The sequence below is a fragment of the Lepidochelys kempii genome, chromosome 16 (genome assembly GCF_965140265.1).
Source record: "Lepidochelys kempii isolate rLepKem1 chromosome 16, rLepKem1.hap2, whole genome shotgun sequence".
Taxonomy (NCBI): Eukaryota; Metazoa; Chordata; order Testudines; family Cheloniidae; genus Lepidochelys; species Lepidochelys kempii.
The window spans coordinates 26,795,223-26,816,880 of record NC_133271.1 but is presented as its reverse complement, the minus strand read 5'-3'; the positions used below and the strand labels follow the sequence as shown (position 1 = coordinate 26,816,880).

The window sequence follows — 21,658 nt, the reverse complement described above, 5'->3', positions numbered from 1 at the left end:
TCCAAAGGGGGGCCCAGTGGGGCCTGCAGGCTCCAAAAGCAGAAACCAAATGACACCCTCCCCCCCTCCCCGCTGCCCCATTCCCCAGACTCCCGAGATTGTTTTCAGAGTAGCAGCCGTATCTGATTTGTGTCCATTTATTCTTTTACGTAGAGATTGTCCAGTTTGACCAATGTACATGGCAGAGGGGCATTGCTGGCACATGATGGCATATATCACATTGGTAGATGCGCAGGTGAACGAGCCTCTGATAGTGTGGCAACCTCATTTGCTCCAACCCCTCAGACAGAAACAAACACCTAGAAGATCTCTATCAAGCATTCTTACAACTACAATACCCACCTGCTGAAGTGAAGAAACAGATTGACAGAGCCGGAAGAGTACCCAGAAGTCACCTACTCCAGGACAGGCCCAACAAAGAAAATAACAGAACGCCACGAGCCATCACCTTCAGCCCCCAGCTAAAACCTCTCCAACGCATCATCAAAGACCTACAACCTATCCTGAAGGACAACCCATCACTCTCACAGATCTTGGGAGACAGGCCAGTCCTTGCTTACAGACAGCCCCCCAACCTGAAGCAAATACTCACCAGCAACCACACACCACACCACAGAACCACTAACCCAGGAACCTATCCTTGCAACAAAGCCCGTTGCCAACTGTGCCCACATATCTATTCGGGGGACACCATCACAGGGCCTAATAACATCAGCCACACGATCAGAGGCTCGTTCACCTGCACATCCACCAGTGTGATCTATGCCATCATGGGCCAGCAATGCCCCTCTGCCATGTACATTGGCCAAACTGGACAGTCTCTACGTAAAAGAATAAATGGACACAAATCAGATAACACAAAGTAAAACTATTTCTCCTTGTTTATTCCTCTCCCCCCCCCCCACGTTCTTGTTAACTGCTGGAAATGGCCCACCTTGATTATCGCTAGAAAGGGTTTTCTCCCCCCCCCCGTATTAGCTCATCTTAAGTGATCACTCTCCCTACAGTCTGTACGGTAACACCCATTGTTTCATGGTCTCTGTGTAGATCAATCTCCCCCCTGTATTCTCCAGGGAACGTCTCCGATGCAGTGAGCCGTAGCTCACGAGCTTAGGCTCAGGTAAATCGGTTAGTCTCTCGGGTGCCACAAGTCCTCTCCTGCTCTTTTCCCGGGATTGCGACGCCCAGCTCCCGACTGGCGCGGGGCCTGGCCCGTGCTGTCCGAGCGGCCCGGGCCTGGGCCTCTAAGGGCCCGATTCTGCAGCCAGCCCCGGGGCGGGTGGGCGTCACCGCGGGCCATGGCCTGGGCGCTCCGCGGCCGGGCCCTTCCGGCTCCGGGGCAGGCGAGCGGCGGTGACCCGGAAGCGGTTGCGCGGCCGGCGCTCGCTGAGTCACGCGGCGGCGCCCCGGCGGCGGGAAGATGGCGGCGGTGTCCGTGCTCCAGGCTCCGAGCAGCGGCTTCGGCTTCGACAACTGCGCCCGGTGAGGGCCGGGGGCGGGGCGCGCGGCGGGGCCGGGGCGCTTAGAGAGAGGGGAGCGGGCCGGCGCCGGCAGCGCGACTCAGCGCAAGCCGCGCAGGGAGGCTGCCTGGAGGAGCCCGGCCTGCGGAGCCTGAGCCGTGGGGCAGCCCCGCCTGGCGCAGCGGAGGGGGGTGTTTCGTTCCCCTCATCCAGGGCGCTCAGCCTGGGGCAGGGGTCGAGGCCCGGTGGTGTGGGAGCGGGGCCGGGGGCGCGGCCGGGCTGGCGGGGCCCGGTGGTGTGGGGGTGGGGCCGGGGGCGCGGCCGGGCTGGCGGGGCCCGGTGGTGTGGGGGCGGGGCCGGGCCGCCGGTGGTGTGGGGGCGGGGCCCGGTGGTGTGGGGGCGGGGTCGGGCTGGCGGGGGGGGGAGGGCCCGGTGGTGTGGGGGTGGGGCCGGGCTGGCGGGGGGGGGGAGGGCCTGGTGGTGTGGGGGCGGGGCCGGGCCGCCGGTGGTGTGGGGGGGGGCCCGGTGATGTGGGGGCGGGGCCGGGCCGCCGGTGGTGTGGGGGCGGGGTCGGGCTGGCGGGGGGGGGAGGGCCCGGTGGTGTGGGGGTGGGGCCGGGCTGGCGGGGGGGGGAGGGCCTGGTGGTGTGGGGGCGGGGCCGGTGATGTGGGGGCGGGGCCGGGCCGCCGGTGGTGTGGGGGGGGGCCGGTGGTGTGGGGGCGGGGTCGGGCTGGCGGGGGGGGAGGGCCCGGTGGTGTGGGGGCGGGGCCGGGCTGGCGGGGGGGGGGGAGGGCCTGGTGGTGTGGGGGCGGGGCCGGGCTGGCGGGGGGGGAGGGCCCGGTGGTGTGGGGGCGGGGCCGGGCCGCCGGTGGTGTGTGGGGGGGCCCGGTGGTGTGGGGGCGGGGCCGGGCTGGCGGGGGGGGAGGGCCCGGTGGTGTGGGGGCGGGGCCGGGCTGGCGGGGGGGGAGGGCCTGGTGGTGTGGGGGCGGGGCCGGGCCGCCGGTGATGTGGGGGGGGGCCGGGCCGCTGGTGGTGTGGGGGCGGGGGGGAGGGCCCGGTGGTGTGGGGGCGGGGCCGGGCTGGCGGGGGGGGGGGGGAGGGCCTGGTGGTGTGGGGGCGAGGCCGGGCAGTTCAGCCAACTGAGGAGGGAGGCGTAGGAAAAGATGAAAGCCTTGATTGTGAAGGTGCCATGTCTCCTTATTCTCCCTTTGGCTCCTCCCCTTGTTCCAGGAATGCGCTCCTGGAGGCAGAGTTCACTAAGAAGGGGCTTCGGCTCCCTGCAGCCCGGAAGACAGGCACCACCATTGCTGGAGTTGTGTTCAAGGTGAGATTAGATTGCTCCTCTACCTCCTTCCCTCAGGCACATGCTCCTAGGGCCCCCGTCACTGTAACATCAGAGTGCAACACGGAGCAGCTAAGAGTCACAGGAAGATGTTTGTAATGGACTCAGCTCTTCACATTTTCTGGGGTTAGCAGCTGTTGCATAAGGGGTTTTTGCCCTGAGTAAATGCGGGGAGACTTCTGCTTTGTGTACCCACATGAGTTCTTTGGGGCTGTTGAGTGAATACATCAAGAGAGATCTGCATTCTATTTTTCTTGCTGTTTATCAGGAGAACAGTCAGCTAAATTCCCTTTGCAGAATCTTCTGTTCTGATGATGATGAAAAACAGAATTACATCCCAGATGGCCTGTACAGGTCTCACACTTAGGAATAATCATGATAAAAAGATCATATTTTATCTGGAAGTTAGAGATGAGATGAAATGTAATGTTTAGTCTCTTGTGTCACTGCACTTTAAAAGCCAAACTCCACACTCTTGATGAGGCAACAGCTGGCCTGTAATCTGGGTTGGCTGTTCCTTCAGGTGGCAAGAGATACTGTGGTGATGCGCACAATATGAAACCTAGTTGGAAAATAACATGAAATCTTACCTCTTCAATTAAGATCTGCTAGCCTGTCACCTCACTGGAAAGTTCCGAAAGTGTCGTCTTCAGCTGAACACAGCATTCAGTCCACTGCTGACTTACTCTGTCAGCTCTCTTTACTCACAGGCTCTCTTTAGAGTGCTTGCCCTTTCCTGACACATTGCTGTATATTTGATGGTGACAGTCTCTTTTTGGTGCTGCGGGAACGTCTGTCCATTACAAATTCTTCTGCAGCCCAATATTTACCATTTTCTCTCTCTTGGAAGGTACATTATTATTGTGAGAATTGCAGAAAGTGACAGTGGTCATTGTCATTGCATATTACAGACTGCTGTAACATGAGCAGTAAAATAATTTTAAATCTTGTTAAAGTTTTGATTTTAAGTTTCTCACCTTTTCTGTAGGATGGTATAGTCCTTGGAGCAGATACAAGAGCAACTGAGGGGATGGTTGTTGCTGACAAGAACTGTTCAAAAATACACTTCATTTCTCCTAATATCTAGTAAGTATTAAAACTGTCAGTTTTAAAGTAAGTAAACTTTACGTGTAATTTTAGTGTTGATTCTCGTAAACTGTACGCCTTATTGCTAATACTTCAGATTAAAGGTGAGAACTTTAAAATGGTAGTTAATTTCACCAGTAATGCTGTTTGTCTCCTTTTGGTAGTCATTCATGCCAGACAATGAAAATAGGTTGGTTAGTTTCACGGTTAGTATCTGGTTAATTTAATTTTTTCTCCTGTATCAGTATAAGGCTGTAACGCTCGTGTTGAAAAAACTGCAGGAGTATCTAAATAGGAAGCAGTTAAACATCCTACCCTACAGTTGCTATTGGAAAGACTTCTTTCTGTCAAAGAAAATGTTTATTGTTAACTCTGAATGCATGTGAGTGGTCTTCATATAGTAAAAGGGTCAGGAAACTATAACAATTATGTGAATTGGATTAAATCAAAGCAAACTAGGGGAGGAGACTATGAAAATCTATCACATTAAATAAAGTTATCTTAATTTTACCTCTCCGAATAGCTGGTATCCACCTTGGAAGTAGCACTGCCTGTTTCTAGTGACTAAAAGAAGAGGGATATTAATTAAATACAGTGTTTAAGAGTTTTTAACTTGGTGACTTGCTAAAAATGTTTTCCAGTTGTTGTGGTGCTGGGACAGCCGCAGACACTGACATGACAACTCAGCTGATCTCTTCCAATCTGGAGCTCCATTCCTTGTCTACTGGACGGCTTCCGAGAGTTGTCACAGCTAACCGAATGCTCAAACAGATGCTTTTCAGGTAACTCCATGAATTCCTTGCAGACACTGACCCGAAGTCAAAAGTATATCAATATTTTATCATAAAACTGCCATGCACTTTGTTCATTTTTCTTTGTCAGACAGAAGCAAAGAAACAATCTGAGTTGTCTTTCCATTTCCTGCACTGTATGTGGTGAATTTAAAAACACAGTCTTACATCAAAGGACTGAAACAAAGTGATTACAATTTAATACAACAATTTTATACAGACAGTAATACTACATGACACCTCAGAAGCACCCTTCACCCATGGGTCCTTTGACACAAGACTGTGCTTTTAAATTTTTATGAGCATTATTTAAACATCCACCACTTTTCAGGTACAGTGTAGCTAAGTGTTATATCCATTTTACAGATGGGGAAAGTAAGACAGAGGTTGAATAACTTGATCCAAGGTCAGAGTCAGTGGCAAAACTGGAAAAACAAACTGAGTCTTGAAATACTAGACCCTTCTTTACTGCTAGTCCAATGTTCCCTCAATTTGTTTGGGTCACTTATCCCAGCCAAACAGTGAAGACAGAGGCAGGATGATAGAGGAAAATACAAAGTCCCTCAAAACCATTCGGATTTCCCATTTCTCCCTACAACGTTGTCCTCTCAAATATAGCTTTGCAAAGAGATACAAAGGTAGATTAGGTATTTACACACACTCCATAGGATACAATTAGCTGCTGAATTATTTAAGGGTCTAATAGCTGAGGTTTGTATTTTTAGTGGCATTATCTATTGCTGAGAGAGTTTTTGAATGATCAGGTTCTGAAAGACTACCACCAATAGAAACTTATTCTTGACTTATGTAGTCCAGTCCCCTCAACTGACACTTCAGACATTTGCTACATTCTTCTAAACAAACTTACGAAGTACAACTTTCCTGATCTTAACGTTTTACCTCTTTGCTGTAACCTTCCTCACAGCTGTACAGCCAGCCCTAGTAAACTGGATCTAAAGTATGTAGCAAGGAGTCAGAGTATATGAGGAACCATTTTGCCAAAGACTCGAAATTCTGCAGCATCTTCATTTAAATTTAAAACTTGTTTTTATTTAATTTAAAATTAATTCAATCAGTACACCCATTGTCACTTTGATATTGTCTAGGGTCCTCAGATTTTCCAGGTGGCCAATATGCCAAAGACTTTTTGGTTATTGTTTGGGGAAGGGGGGGGAGGGAGACATGCAAAGGAAATGTAATGTTTCACTTGGAAATTGTAGGGCATTCATCCTAAAATAGTTTCAACTGATGGGTTTGCCATCAGAATCAAGCATTGTTTTATGTGGGTGGGTATTTAAACCACATTACCAGTTTTTCCAGGCTGAACAGACTGAGGGCATGTTCTCGATCACTTTTTTTAAATCATGCCAATGTTATTTTAATACAGTGTTTTCCATGTGGGTGGGTGGAAGGTGAAAGAACGAAGTATGTGTATGTGATTAAAAAAAGTTTCCACCGATCAGGAAAGTTCCCAGAAAATTAAAGTCTGGGATGGAAGAAGGAGGAAGAAGGAGGAAAAAAAAACCCAAAACATTCCATGAAACCAAGTGATCTGGAGTCAGGATGAGTTATAGTAATTCAGGTTATCAGGTTGGCAGCTTGCTGTTGGTCAGCTTGGCTGTTCCAACGGGCTGTCATGTGACAGTCATTAAAAGCAATCCAGACATTTGGACCAACCAAAGACTAAAAATAGAAGTGGAGAAGGGCATGCATTTCTAAACTCTTTCCAATAAAATAAAAACCTGTTTCAAATGCAGGAATTACGATACTTCAAGTAAGACCTGAAAAAGTTAACTTTTTGGCTTCTCTTTCTATTAACAAAAGAAGGGCGTGCACAGGATAGTAGTGCTCTAGCACAGCAAGTGTGCCAGTCGAGGTCCAGCACATTCGCTGCAGCTGAACATTTTAATTCTCCAATTTCAGGCGATGGCGGTTTAATACTACAGTACCTTTCTATGCACTAGAGTTAATTTTTCTTAATTCGAGTCATTACACATTGCTGACATTTGCAGAGTGCTCCTGATAGGTAGCCACACAGTTATTTTTAATTTGTATAATGATGTTTAAAAAAAAAGGGAGGGGGGCAGATTAACTAGACCAAATAAGGTGTCTGTATTTAATATTGGCTAATAGGACTGGCATGTTTTTGAAAGATATACATTTAGGTTATTATGCATGGAGAAACAACCTGTTATAATAATGAGAAAGTACTTCAGTTTTTAGAATGCATATGTTATGTTAAAGTAAAATTAAGTTTATCAATGTCTAAATTCATGTTTGTACTTTGTTCAACAGGTATCAAGGTTACATTGGTGCTGCTCTGGTTTTAGGGGGAGTAGATGTCTCTGGACCCCACCTTTACAGCATCTATCCCCATGGATCAACTGACAAATTGCCCTATGTCACTATGGGTGAGTAATGTTGCTACATTGCCTGCTAACTGAAATGCTTGTGCTTGTATTTCTTACACATTTAAATTCTGTGATTCATAAGTGGTGTCAGGAGTTCAGAATTAAGAAGGAGTCTCTGTAAGATACTGATGGTTCTACATTTCAAAACCACTTCTGTAGCGTCTCATGCCAAAAAAATATGGTGAGTTGTAGAAGAGTTGGTGTTAGATAATGTGCTACATGGATTCCTCAGTAGACTTGACACCTAGAATCGCTACTGTTCTTCTTGTTTACTGGCCATTTGAAATAAAGAATCCAGGGGTCGGTCTGTAAGAATTGGGTTACTAACCTTGTGTCTTGCCCAAATTCCAGCTTGGGTAACTACATTCCTTCTCGTGTTTGTTTCCTGGTAGTTTCAATGGAGTAAACATGCCTTACTCAATGTCTGCAATCTTTGTGCAGTGTTTCTACACTGCAAAATAGCAATTGTGTTCCACCCCAGATGCAAGTGTCTGCATTTCACTGATGAGCGAAGTGATCTCTGTGTAGCTTTCTCCCTGTCTTGATAGGGTAAAAGCTTAATTAATGTGAGTTTCTGAATATGGTAAGGAACAGAAATTCTCAAGCAGTCCCTCTCTTTAGTGTTCACTGTAAATTCTGGTCTCAGTAACTGGCCTTATAGACTGCCACCTCAAGTCATTTAACCGTTACCGTTTTGAGACTCTTCAATCCCACTGTATATTCCACTCTTATAGTATTTTTCTGCAACTGCTGTAGTCTGAAGAAAATGATATACATTTAACTGCATTTTAGATGAGTCCTCAATTACTTTATAAGCTGTTTAGTTATTGGAAAAATGACCTGTAAGGCTGATGTAACTTTATTCAAATGTCATACACCTCCTCACACTCTGGCCATCATAACGTCTCATGTTTTTTCATGTAGCTCCTGCACCTAAAACAAAATCCCTCTGTGTGTACCTAATATCCTCGTTCTTCGAAACTCACTTTCCCCACAGATTTCTACTCCTGGGCTGTCTGCTCTTCATCTTATCATGTGCAGTATCTATTTAAATATCAAATCTTATAAAGCATTGAGGACCACATGAAAGCAAAAACTTAAAAGGCTTTTCTAAAACATACACTAAAAGGGTCTATAATAAGTAGAGCCCTGCGTGGATACAAAATTTGTATCTGCATCCAGTCTGCCATCCTCAAACGTGGCTAGCAGATATCTACATCCATGGATATAAAGCGGATATTTCCAGATTTGCTGGGCTCTAATAATAAGATTACTTATCTAGTCTGACATCCCATCATCCAGGCTTCCATTTCCCTTTACGAGTCAGTAGTCTCCCTTTGACTGGTGCAGAGATTTGAGGTTTTGGTGGATAGGTTAATGAGGGGGGGCGTTTTCTTGTAGTGTAACCCTCTGACCAAGCAAATGTTCTCTCCTTCTATGGCAGTGGTTCTCAAGCTTTTGTATTGGTGACTCCTTTCACTCAGCAAGCCTCTGAGTGTGATCCCCCTCATAAATTAAAAACACATTTTTTATATTTAACACCATTATAAATGCTGGAAACAGAGAGGAGTTTGGGGTGGAGGATGACAGCTCATGACCCCTACTTAATAACCTTGCAGTCCCCTGAGGGGTCATGACCCCCAATTTGAGAACCCTTGTTCTAGGGCAACCAGAAAAGTCCAAACTAAATATAATGCAATCCGTTGGTCCTTCCCAAGCTGTCTTCTACTCCATTGTAAAAGATTAGCCAGTCTCTTGATCCTTCTCAGTCTAAGCAGTTCCTTCCCAGGACCTCAATTCTCACCCCCTGTTAATACCAGGGAATGAAGCAGGGCACTTCTTCCCACCCTTGTTGGAAGCCCCAATCTGGGTCCCTAAACAGGTGCCAGCAGCAGGCCTGCTACCCACATCATTTCTGTATTACCTCATGCTTTCTCCTTCTCATGCTTCACCCCTTCCCAGAGCTCCTCTCTCTTCTCCCAGGCCTCTGTGCCAGCCCTTGCCCATACCATCTCCTGGACTGCTTCCCCATCTCTCTTGGTAGAAAGCATGCATTTCAGTAGCCTACAATTCCCAGAATCCCTCTGAAGACTAGATCTCCTAGAAGGTCCGTTTCACACTCAGCCAGGATTGGATCATGCTTCATCTACAGTCCGCCTTAAATAGCCAGTGCACACCCAGTGACAGTGCCTGTGTGCTCAAAATGTTTGAGGGGCCTGTAGACCAGAAAGATCAACCTTTGATGTTCCTCAAGAATCCAGGGCTTTAGAGAGGGAGGGAGAAGTATACCAAGAAAAAAAAATTGAGTCAGAAACCCTCTACATATTACATTCCTTAGTTCAAAATGAAATGTAACACTGAAAATGGGAACTATAAAATAACAATTTTGTGTTCTGAGTTTGAAGAATTAAGTACCATTGCATCTAGGAGACCAAATATAGGTAAAGTTCAAGGGATGTATAGCAAAGTATTTATTTTATAGGCATTTTGCCATCAAGTCCTTATATCCTTTTTTACAAAGCCTATAAAAGCCCTGCTTGGGTACAGCACCTGGTTATCAGAGAAGTTGTTGCTTTTTCTGTTTTACAGCTGATTTTTTTTGGGGGAGGGTGGGTTCCACGGTGGAGTCAAATGAATTTCCTACTATCATGCAATGAGGCAGTTGCTCAGATACGATTGGAATCCAGGGAAATCTGGGCCACCTATCAAGAACTCTTGCCATTAGAGCACATCCTCTTAGCTTTTAGGGTATGTCTACACTTCAGATAAACACCCCAGGGCTGGCCTGTGTCAGCTGACTAAGGCTACAGAGCTATTTACTTGTGGTCTGGGGCTGGAACCCTCCCCCCCTCATGGAGTCCCAGAGCCTGGGCTCCAGCCCGAGCTTGAATATCTACACTGCAATTAAACAGCCCCATAGCATGCGCCTATGTCAGCTGGCACAGGTTAGTCATAGGTGTCGAATTGCAGCGTAGAGGTACTCTTAGATATGTTTTATTCTTTTCTAATTAGTGAATGTTGATGATCCTCTTAAAAAACAAAAAAACCAAAAAAAAACCAAAACTTGACCTCAACAGGTTACATGTAAACCCTCATTATCCAAATGTCTGAGACATACCTGCAATTTGACAAATTTTGGGTTGTATAGTAGGAGTTCACCTATGCGTGGTGTGTGAGCATAATTGATGTTGAATGTTCAACTTTTGTGTTTCCTCTGTTACCTTTGCAGCAGCAGAACACAAATCATTGTGCACCTTGGCTGAATTGTGCCTGTCTTTCTTAAAAAAAAAAAAAAAATACTGGTCCCATTCTTTGACTCTCCATCCTAGGGGTAGGAGGCAAGTGCAGAGATTATTACCCTTGCAACTCTTCAGTTTTGCTCACTAGCAAAAAGCATCACTGCAAACCATAAAAAGGAACTTGAGTGTATCATCTTCTAACTTTCAGACCTCCTTAAATAAAGTTGCTGAAGAAAATATAAATGTCTCCAGTGAGTATACTAGGAGGTCACTATGTTATCACAGAATACAGAATCTATATTCTGCTCTAACCCTTGTTCACTGACTTTGCTCATAGGAGCTTGTCATTCTCTCTCTCAACCAGTGTTTGCACTTCATGTCTAAGCAAAGCTCTTCTGCAATAACTGTTTAGGTTTGCCTTTGTCTGAACTAAAACTGAATAATATTTTAGGAAGAATCTGGAGGAATACTCAGTTTGTTTTTTCACATTTAATATTGCTTATTTTGAGTAACCTCTTTCTCTGAAGAAAGATGCTTGAACAGTCAAGTAAAATGAAAACTTCCTGGGGTATCCAAATTTGAATTCTATGATGCTTCAAAATCTAAAGACTTGTGAAAAATGCTGTCGTCTATGGAATGTTCCAATTGAACCTGGGAACTTAGGGCATTCATAGATATTGTGTTACACTCCACTGTTGTTAAAATAGTAGGAATTACAACAAATGACTATTTAATATTAGAGAAGCTAAAGCAAAATTCTTCATAATTCCATTATTCAGGAAAGTAATCTGATGGCAAGATTTGGGCTCTTCACATGCTTAAGGGCAACCAAACTTTTGCCCAAAAAGGGTTGTACCAGCCAGCTGGTAGTGACGTGAGCGCCATACATGACTTCCATAAAGTTAGACAGTGACTTCAAGCACTCATAGTTAATATGGAAGAGATGCCATTTTCGGCTGACAAGATTAAAATGGAGCATATTACACAGGAACCTGTTATCTCTGCTAGCCATGTTAAAGAGACACTGTCAATTTAAAATTCATACTTAAGGGTGGAAATTCTGTACCTACTATTGTTACAATACTTCAGATTGCTGCATTTGAAACAGATGTAGTTGCTAGTGCTTTATTTCCCCTGTATAGTCAGTTATCTTTATTTCCCCATGTAACACGTGTGACTGTTGAAGATATATTTGGACTTTATGTTCTTTTAAAGGTGAGTTTGGGTGTGGGCTACTTGATAAAAGTTATGTATTTGCCCTCAGATGCACTCTGGCCACCTGGATTATATAATCAAATAATAGGTAATGCAAGCAAAGTGTATTCTGCCATGGTAGTAGAAAGTGATCCTCAATTACCATTTCTATAGTGGGGGCTCACCTATGGTCACTTTAAATTACTGTGATTACTTGATATCCCCACTCCAGTTACTGTGTCTTGGCTAATCAGGTGAATCATTTTAAAATGTGTTAGATACATTCCTTGTAGGTAGTGTTCTCTTAATTCTCTATTAATTAACTCTTCTTTGTTAGGCAGACTTAGCCTCCAAGTTGTAAATGATCGCTTATCTCCAGCTCTTGGCTTAGTGACACTTTTTGCAGGAGGATTGGTAAAAATGTATCAGAGTGTGAACTTTCCAATTTATCCTCTACAAGTTTTTAATACGACTAGAATTATTTTTAAAGAAAGTTATCTGGAAACTAAGGTATTAGAGGTGTCAGCAGCCGTGTTAGACTGTATCTGCAAAAAGAAAAGGAGTACTTGTGGCACCTTAGAGACTGACTAACATAGAGAAAACTACTGCATGCATCCAATGAAGTGAGCTGTAGCTCACGAAAGTTTATGCTCAAATAAATTTGTTAGTCTCTAAGGTGCCACAAGTACTCCTTTTCTTTTTAAGGTATTAGACAATCTGGAAATACTAATTTACAGAATAAACATTATGCCTCCTCAGGGAAGCCTTGGGATATCTATCCAAGTCATCTAGATAAGATTTTATTTCTAGGTATATTGATCAATTTTTTAATTATTCAGACATGTCCAGAGGACCCCTGTGTTTAGAATCTTGTAGTATTTAACAAGCTCTGTGACTTGCAGGTGAGTCATAATGGCTGTAACCTTTGTAGTTTTGTTACGGGAAGGAAAATAGCATGGAAATACAGTTGAAGGTAAAGCCACAGAAATGTCTATCTCAGTATTTTCACCTAGTCTTTCTCTTAAGTGAGCATTTATAGCAGGAGTGTCAAACTCCTTCTTTGGAAAGCGCTGAATTCTATTTTGAATTATGGTCTGTGGAATAAATTTAGGACTACTTAGGTCCCTGCACCCACACCAGACACCAAGTGATGTTAATAGGAGGTTTGCACAAAGTTCAAATATAGAAAATATGGCCTCTAGCCAGTAACTAAAAGTTGTCATCCTTATTATCTATCCTACTGCAATGTAAATAAGTAATGAAGTACAAATAATTTGTATTTCAGTACAATGCCATGATTGGGCTTTATAGTTAATGGTCATCTGAAGTTAATGTGGCTGGGAATGTTGACATTGCTAGAGCCATTATTTCAGGCTTTCTGCAGATTCAGGAAGTCAACTTTGCATCGTTTGATTCTTGGCCGTATTTTGGAGGTTGAGGGCTTTTTCTTTTAGATGAAAGTGCAGATTCTGCAGAATGTGAATGTAATGTGCAGGCCACATAAACATATCAAGTGGGCTGGATCTGTCCTGCCAGCCAGGAGTTTGACACCCCGATTTACAGTATTTAAATTTGTCCTCATCTCTAGTATGGTTACTGTCATTCTAAGAGTTTCAAATGGAGAAAGTTTGAAGTGAAATTTAAATTAGGTTACTCATTGCCCTCTACACAGGCTTTTCAGACTCCTCAGATCAATCGTATAAAATACTCTGTGGTATATTCTTCAAAGTTTTAAAGGGCTGTCTTCAGTAAGAACTTCCATCTAACTAGAATATCTTAAAATCAGCTGCCACAACAACTATGTCTAGAAACAGGATGACTTTTTTGTTGCTGCTGACTCAGACCCCAGTGGCCAAAGATTCTGCTTCTCTAAAACACTGACAACCAAAGCAATGGATCACTGATATTTCCCTGGAGGTCTGGGGTGGTACCTCTGTCCAGGAGGAGGTGTTATAACACTTTAGGATATCTACCCCAACCTGTGCTTCTCCCTCCACCACCTAATATGCGTCCATCAGTTTCTCAATTATAATTTGCCCATTCTGCAGAATGCCACATCAGTGAATAGATGGGCTGAAAAAAATGGATGTTTACTAGGGATTGTGGTTAATTGAGCTCCTATTTACCAATCCATTTGACCCTCATGCCATCCTCTTTGCTATCCCCAGCCCCCCCATGCTATTCCCTACTGAATTGGCAGGAATAATAGGGCTATTTTTATTGGCATCGTAGCATTCTACTTAATTTGTTAGAACTGAAGAACGTCTTTTATTGACTGGATTATAAAAACATTTCTGGTGTCTGCAGAGTGTCTTTGAGAAGAATTTGGAGACAAAATGTGATCATGAGAACACTACAATTCATCGTTACTTTTGTGTAATTTTAATTTTTTTTCTTCCATGTGAGTGAAAACTAGATACATTCTAAACTCCTTTAGTAAGCTGATATTAGACAACTTACAAAAGCTTTCCTTCTGATGCCTCTCACAAACATTACTGAGAATGGGTTTCTCATTAGTGCTTGAGAGAGAGAGATGAATATATATATACACACACACATCTATTTACAAGGTAATTGCTTGAAAGACTATGGCCTTTAAGAATTGATTTAATATATTAAACAAAGAGATAATGCATTTTAAAAAAACTAACATCTAACGCATCCCTATTTATAACACAGATCCTTTAGCAATTAGGGTTTTAAATGCCTTTTAGGTTGCTAAAGTAAAACACCGTAAATTAACAGGATTGTGCAGTTTGTAATGTGAATTCTGATTAATTTACAGATATTCTGCTAAGATGGTGTTAGACCAATAGATGGTGCCATTACCTTAGAAACTGGTAAATTGTTTACTTAGCATATAAAATTAATGAAACAGTTGTATTATATGTGGTGTCATGATCTACTCTAGCTCTTGATAGAATTAAAATATAATTATTAATTTGGTTTTATATTTTATAATGTGCTCTAAAACCAATACATTATCAAATATAAAACCATAAATCATTTCATAATGTGAATAGGTAGTGATTGATTAGTGAACTCGTGGTGTAGGAGTGCAATCTGCTTTTATCGATATGGTTTCTTTTGGCACTTTTGCTTTAAAAAGCTTTAAGTCTGATAGTTCTCTAGGCGGGTTACAGATTTTGACTAAAGAAAATCAACTAACAGGAGCAGTTCATATAAGATATACATACAGTTCTAGCCATTTTATTTCTCTTTTGCTTAAACTTGTTTCATTTTCTGATGTACCAGTTCTGTGGTTTATTTAAAAGCATAAACAAAAAGTAATCTCCAGTTTACCAAAGAACATCCTGTATGCTGCCATACTCAGCACCAAATGTACGGTTTCTACCCCGTCTAGTCCACATTGTGCAGACAGGTTCCATGCTTAATTAAAATAAATTTGGTTAAAGCTTGTATAGTAGTAATGTTTAAATAACATCTAAAGATTGTGGTGCTGTTGTGATGTGCAGAAAGAAGTGGTGGTGGGTTACAAGGTTCTTGGCAGGAAGTGGTAGATTTGACTGGTTTGGGGTGGGCTGCCTTTAAGAAGGAGAGAGAGAGAAAGTCAAGAGTAGTGGTAATTACATGGCTGATGGGTGCGAAGCTGGGGATAACGGGCTGGAACTTTGAAACCTCATTACAGACCAAAGACAGTTATCAGTATTTGAAAAATGGCACAGTATGAATCTGTCTTCATACGCTGTGTGTTTGAAACCAAGTTTATGCTGCTTCATCTGGTTGCTCAGTACCTAGAACAGGTACACACATTGTATGGTTTACAAATAGGTTCCATTTTATAGGGGTTGCTTCACTGATTCAGACGTGCATACTATTTGTAATGGAGATGGCTATACCCTTCTCTTTACAGATGCATCTGGAACTTAAGGATTTTTGTTGTTGTTGTTTGTTTAACTCCTAATTTAAAAAAAAAAAACGTACGTTGTCACACTTAACTCCAAAGAATGTTTTCAAATGACAAATTAGTACAAATTAACTGGTAAATTTTTTTGGTCACCATGGATAGTTTTATATAAGGGCAAAACAGATTTTTCTGTAGTGAGTGGTAAAAGTACTTTTGTGGATGAATACAGATGGTCTTCCTTTGCAAAGGGTTTAAAAGAAACTCAGTGCTTACTCAGGAGTGAAAGCATTAAATTAAACTGTTTATGCTGACAAAGGACAAATTTGGATTTCAGCAAACGATGCAAGATTGTCTGATTGCTTGTCTTGTCTAGAAAAGCTTCTAGTCAAGACTTATAATGAAATACATGCATAAAATTAAACTGCTTGAAGTCTGTAGCTCAGCTTTCGGCAGCAGTAAGATGTATTCCAGTGGTCTCTAGTGGCTGAACCTAATCCCTTGGTACCAACATTGTTTTATATTCATAAATCAGCTCTTCATGCATTGGCAATGTCGGCCTGCGGAGCAAGCAGTACCACCGAGAGACTAGGCCACTGAGCCAGGAACCAGATTGAAAAATGATCCCAATCGATGGGGCTGTGGAGAGCAAGGAATTTTTACCTAGAATGAGCAGCAAATTGAATAACAATGAGTGTGTGTGAATAAGTGCCCTGTCAGGGAGCCCTGACACTGATGGATTAGAAAGTGCTAAATGTTACTCTCTCAATGCTGAATACCTCCTCTAGAATGGCAGGCTGAGGTAGCAAACAGGTCCTTGGGTACTGAAAATGGACTGCTGTTAAGCAGTAGGAAGTTCTCTGCAGTGAAAGTTCTGCTAAAAAAATCCAGTTAAGCTGATTTTAAAAAGCCATTGCAATTAATTATGAAACTGAAGGGGAGGGGAATAACTTACAACATCTGGATTTTTTTTAGTGCAAATACTAAAATTTTAAAATGGAAGTTAACTGCTAAGATAATTTGAAACTCCTAGGTTATGTAAAGGACAAAGTGTGATTCTAACATAAAATTCCATTACAACAGAGTCCATTGTTGTTGTTTCTTAACCTTGTGGCAGATTCTAATGGAATGCCAGATTCCATAAAGCAGTTTTAAAAATTAATCAGAAATGCTAGGTCACATGTCCAGACTAATTACCAGATTTTTATTACAGATTTTAACCTCTCAAATCTTAGTTTAAAATTTTATTTGAATGTTTCAACATGTCTAGCAATTTACAGTATTACTTGTTTAACTGTTAGGTTAATTACTAATTCTTAAAGAAGCATCTTCCTAAAATGATGCTTACGGAAAACATGTGCAAGGTTAACTGTGTTTTAGGGCTGGCAGATCATTGGAAGTGCTATACTATTGTATTTTTTTTATGTTTACTGAGTTTTTACAGTTCTTAAATTGATCGTTCATAGAAATAAAAACTAGTTTAATATGATGAAGCTTTCTGACTGAAGCTGTGCTTCTGATTCTACATATCTGGAAGTGTGTGTGTCTTTTAGAATGGATCAGACAATGCACTTTTGAAAAACTTGTTCTTCATTATAAGATTGTTTTATTAATTAAGCATGGTAATTATGCAGCTTTCAAATAACTTTTAAGAAGAGGTGTTCGTATCTGTGTGGATCTGAAGAAAGAGATGCTGTTAAACATATCTAAAGCAAATATGTAATATGATTATTATGTTGAATATGAGATTAGTTAGAGATTAAATAAATAATTCATTGAATTACCAAGTATAACAGTGCTTTATTAATCCTTTCAGTGGCTTTGAGACATTAATTATTAATTAATTGAACAGCTATGCTTTTGATAATCAGTGAGGTTGAATCTCAACTGCTGGTATTTTATATTGGATGCTGTCTATATAAAGTCAGAGCACGTTTCCAGATGAATTTCACACATCCAAGTTGCTGTTACAGTTGGCAAACATAACTGTTGCAGGTTTCCCTTTGTGCCATTGTGCTAAGTGTGCATTTAGAAATTTGCCCTTAGTCCTTAGTTTTTATGGCCAAATTTTCACAAGAAGTTGTGTCCAATGTCTCCTGTGATGGGGCATTCCACTCACCGCATGGATGGCGCCGCCTCCTGGCTATTCTGGGGATTAGCTCTGCAAGGCTGATGCCTCTTCCTGCGGTTGCACACCATTACTCCATCTCTTTCTTCTGGTCTGCAGCCCCTATCACGCTTCACAAGCTGCTGCTGCCTCTTCATGACTCAGCCTTATGTCCGGGTCACTGTACGTTTTCCCTTCCAGGGTATAGTCCTTCAAAGTCTCTGGCACTTACACAGTGGCCCAGGCAGTCTTTCCGTTGACTGCCCCACCGGTGTCATTTCCCCAGTGCTGGGTAGGGGAACCTGGGCCCATTTCTACTCCTGGTTCCAGCCCAGGGGCCCTAGAACATGCAGTGAATGTCTGTTCGGTCCCCAACCTGGCTGCTTCCCTCACCAGCATGCCTCCCTGTGGGGTTTGCCAGCCTCTCTACTCCCTCTTCCCAAGGAGCAACCATGGGCTACTCGTCTCTATAGCCTCCAAGCATATCTTCCTTCTCCTAGGGAGTGACTGGAGATTACTTCCCTGGCTTTATAGAAACCCCACCTGTTCCCACACAGGTGAGCTTCCCCTAATTAGGGCTCTCTTCTCAGCCATCAGCCTAATAGGTTAATTGACCCATCTGGCCTCCATTAACCCCTTCTGGGCAAGTGTGAGGTGGACATCCCATCGCAGCTCCCATTTGATCACCTGCTTGAAGTAGGCAGTCTTTTAAAAGTACTCCACTCCCAGCAGCTTACAACTTTTCCCAGTGACAGCTCCTGGGTGTTGAAAATTTTTGAAAAATCTGTCTCCAATTCTTTAAAGACAGCGGTTTTATTGCAGGGAAAATGAGTGGTGTTTTCCTTTACACCCCGGCGTGTCTTCTTTCGATGCCAAAGTGAAATGCCACTTACCAGTAGATTGTTCTGATGTTTATAATTGCCTAATAATTTCATACTTTAATCAGTGGTTAACCTATTTTATAGATAAGATTAATAGTCTGTATCATTAACATAACATTGAGCTGAATAGGTGCCATTCCCATCTCTGTTAGAGCTATTGTTTAAGGGTGCTTGCAGAGATCACTATACCAGTTACATTTGTTTCACATTTGAAGATTATTTTTCAACTATGAGGGCTAGAAACTCTTTTTAAAATTAAAGCTTAAAATCTCAAGCACAAGGGGCAGCCACCAGAGAAGCACACTGGTTCACTATGTTTCTGTGAACTGGCCCAATTTGACCCCTGCTTAAAGTTCTGCTCAGAATTTGTGGTAATTTGCAGTGTTGTTGTAGCCCTGTTGCTTCCAGGACAAAGCGGGTGAGGTAATACCTTTTATTTTTGTCAGAAATTGGTCCACTAATGATATTACTTCTCCTACCTCGTCCCATTTCTAATAATTGTATTTCTTTCCCTAACTAATAGACAGCAATGGATTATATTTTGCAGTGTTAGGATTTTTACATCTCTTCAAGCATTAGCACTGGAAAATGTTTAACTTCTTTCTGCTTGCTTGTTAGAAATTGTTTGGTGGATATAGAAGACATAAATAAGAGAACAGTTTTGGTTCCCACATACACATAGGCTACCCACAGTCCCTTAGGACGTTGGTTTTTCTGTGCTTTGAATGGGCATTGCAATGAGAAAAATTGGATGTCCAGCTTTCACTTAGTTCCATGGATTTTTATTGGCTGCTTGCCAGTCATAATATATAACTTTCCCAAGGCATCCAGAATACCTGGAACATTGTGAATTTGTCTGGATCATACATTTGACAGCCACTGGGAAGTTCTGCCAGGTCTGCAGCTCTACAGACAGCCAAACATCTCATGTAATGGCTGAATCCATCATTTTGTACACAAGAATTTAAGCAGTTTTTGCTAAACTGTTTCAATTGATACATTTTTTTAGTGTGAATGAATCAAGCTCACTCTCCAAAGTACCTCACATCAGTGTAGTCAAGTAGTGGATTATTTGGATTATTAGAGGAATGCAGAATAATAAAATGTATTTACTTACTCTTCTAAAAATGCATCCATAATCTTGGGTTGCAAGTATAAGCATAAAAATACAATTTATAAATTTCAGATATTACCCAAAGTCCCTGTTGAGCTCCATCGTTCAAAAATCCATACGTCCTCAGAAGACTTGAACTCTGTTCTTGTACAGAACGTTGGGCTGTTCAGTAAGCCTCCTATCAGGGCACTTTTCTTTAAATGTGAGGCAGTAAAACTGTACTGTAAATATAAAACAAATACTCAGGATTTACTAACTCAAGACGTACAATTCAGAATTTGTAGAGAACCATTGCACTCCTGCTCCAAGCTCTGCTTTCTATTTTCACTAGTTTTGTTAGCACCATCATGGACTTCCATTTTTTGTGGATGTATGTAGGTTAACTAATGTAAAAATACAGGTCTCAAAATTTAGCAGCCTTTCAGCACCTCTTTGAAAGCTTCCTTATATGTGGGATAAACTAAATTCATTTTTTAATTTGAATTTCAAATCTAATACTTATTTGTTATCTTGACCAGTATAAATAATAACGGGCAACTCTAAGGAGCATTTAAATCGTGCATTGTTTTTATTATGTTACGTAACTTTTTTTAAACTCTAGAGACTTTCCTTTCTTTAAAAGTTTGCTTTGTTCTTGTCCTGGGATTCTGAACCTTTTGGGCTTAAAACTCACTTAGGATTTTGTCTTTGGGATCTCTTCCCCAAGCAACTGGTGGAGTGGAAGACAACATCTATTCCATTTGTCCTTTCATAGATTCATAGATATTTAGGTCAGAAGGGACCATTATGATCATCTAGTCTGACCTCCTGCACAATGCAGGCCACAGAATTTCACCCACCACTCCTAAAAAAGACCTCACACCTATATCTGTGCTATTGAAGTCCTCAAATTGTAGTTTGAAGACCTCAAGGAGCAGAGAATCCTCCAGCAAGTGACCCGTGCCCCATGCTACAGAGGAAGGCGAAAAACCTCCAGGGCCTTCCAAACTGCCCTGGAGGAAAATTCCTTCCCGACCCCAAATATGGCGATCAGCTAAACCCTGAGCATATGGGCAAGATTCATCAGCCAGATACTACAGAAAATTCTTTCCTGGGTAACTTGGATCTTACCCCATCTACAAACCCATCACAGGCCATTGGGCCTATTTACCATGAATATTTAATTACCAAAACCATGTTATCCCATCATACCATCTCCTCCATAAACTTATCGAGTTTAATCTTAAAGCAAGATAGATCTTTTGCCCCCACTACTTCCCTCGGAAGGCTATTCCAAAACTTCACTCCTCTGATGGTTAGAAACCTTCGTCTAATTTCTAATCTAAATTTCCTAGTGGCCAGTTTATATCCATTTGTTCTTGTGTCCACATTGGTACTGAGTTTAAATAATTCCTCTCCCTCTCTGGTATTTATCCCTCTGATATATTTATAGAGAGCAATCATATCTCCCCTCAACCTTCTTTTAGTTAGGCTAAACAAGCCAAGCTCCCTGAGTCTCCTTTCATAAGACAAGTTTTCCATTCCTCGGATCATCCTAGTAGCCCTTCTCTGTACCTGTTCCAGTTTGAATTCATCCTTCTTAAACATGGGAGACCAGAACTGCACACAGTATTCCAGGTGAGGTCTCACCAGTGCCTTATATAACGGTACTAAAACCTCCTTATCCCTACTGGTCCTTTCTTTGAGATTATTGCTTATAAGGAAAAACCATTCTAATTGAAAAGAGAACAACACAAGTGCTATGTAGAATAAGTGGATGGTTGGGAAAGCTATCTATCCTCTTCTCTAAGAGCATCCACTGGTGTACACAGGAAGTGTATGTGCAAAAGAAAGATATATAAAATGGGGGAGTGTTAACAGAAGTTTTAGAAAATGAAGAAATATAAATTTTTCGCTTATGTGGTTATTACTGAAGAACAATAATCTTGTCTTTGAAATATTACTTTTACACTTACATTCTGGAAACTTTATATTTTGTGCAATCGTACTAATCATGTGAAAGACACCTAGATCCTAGTATAAGCAGTTCTAACATACTGGTTTCTAGTATTTTCAGTAGGCTTCCCATCCTGCTTGCAGAGGGCCTTATCTGAATTAAGGAGGCACCTATAGTTTGGGGATCCATCCCCCATATGGCTCTTTATCTCTCCAGTTAGAATTGCTTTTCC

General features: G+C 42.3%; 1 protein-coding gene across 1 annotated transcript in view; it reads left to right on the top strand.

Annotated features, from left to right (window-relative positions):
- Positions 1 to 1,372: 1,372 nt before the first annotated feature.
- The window catches only part of PSMB7 (proteasome 20S subunit beta 7), a 41,534-nt gene continuing 21,248 nt past the window's right edge, over positions 1,373 to 21,658 (top strand). The window contains exons 1-5 of the mRNA XM_073314755.1: positions 1,373 to 1,482; positions 2,691 to 2,784; positions 3,791 to 3,888; positions 4,530 to 4,670; positions 6,975 to 7,090. Of these exons, the coding sequence (XP_073170856.1) occupies positions 1,421 to 1,482; positions 2,691 to 2,784; positions 3,791 to 3,888; positions 4,530 to 4,670; positions 6,975 to 7,090 (511 nt within the window). The 5' untranslated portion in view covers positions 1,373 to 1,420. The remainder of the gene's footprint in view (positions 1,483 to 2,690; positions 2,785 to 3,790; positions 3,889 to 4,529; positions 4,671 to 6,974; positions 7,091 to 21,658) is intronic.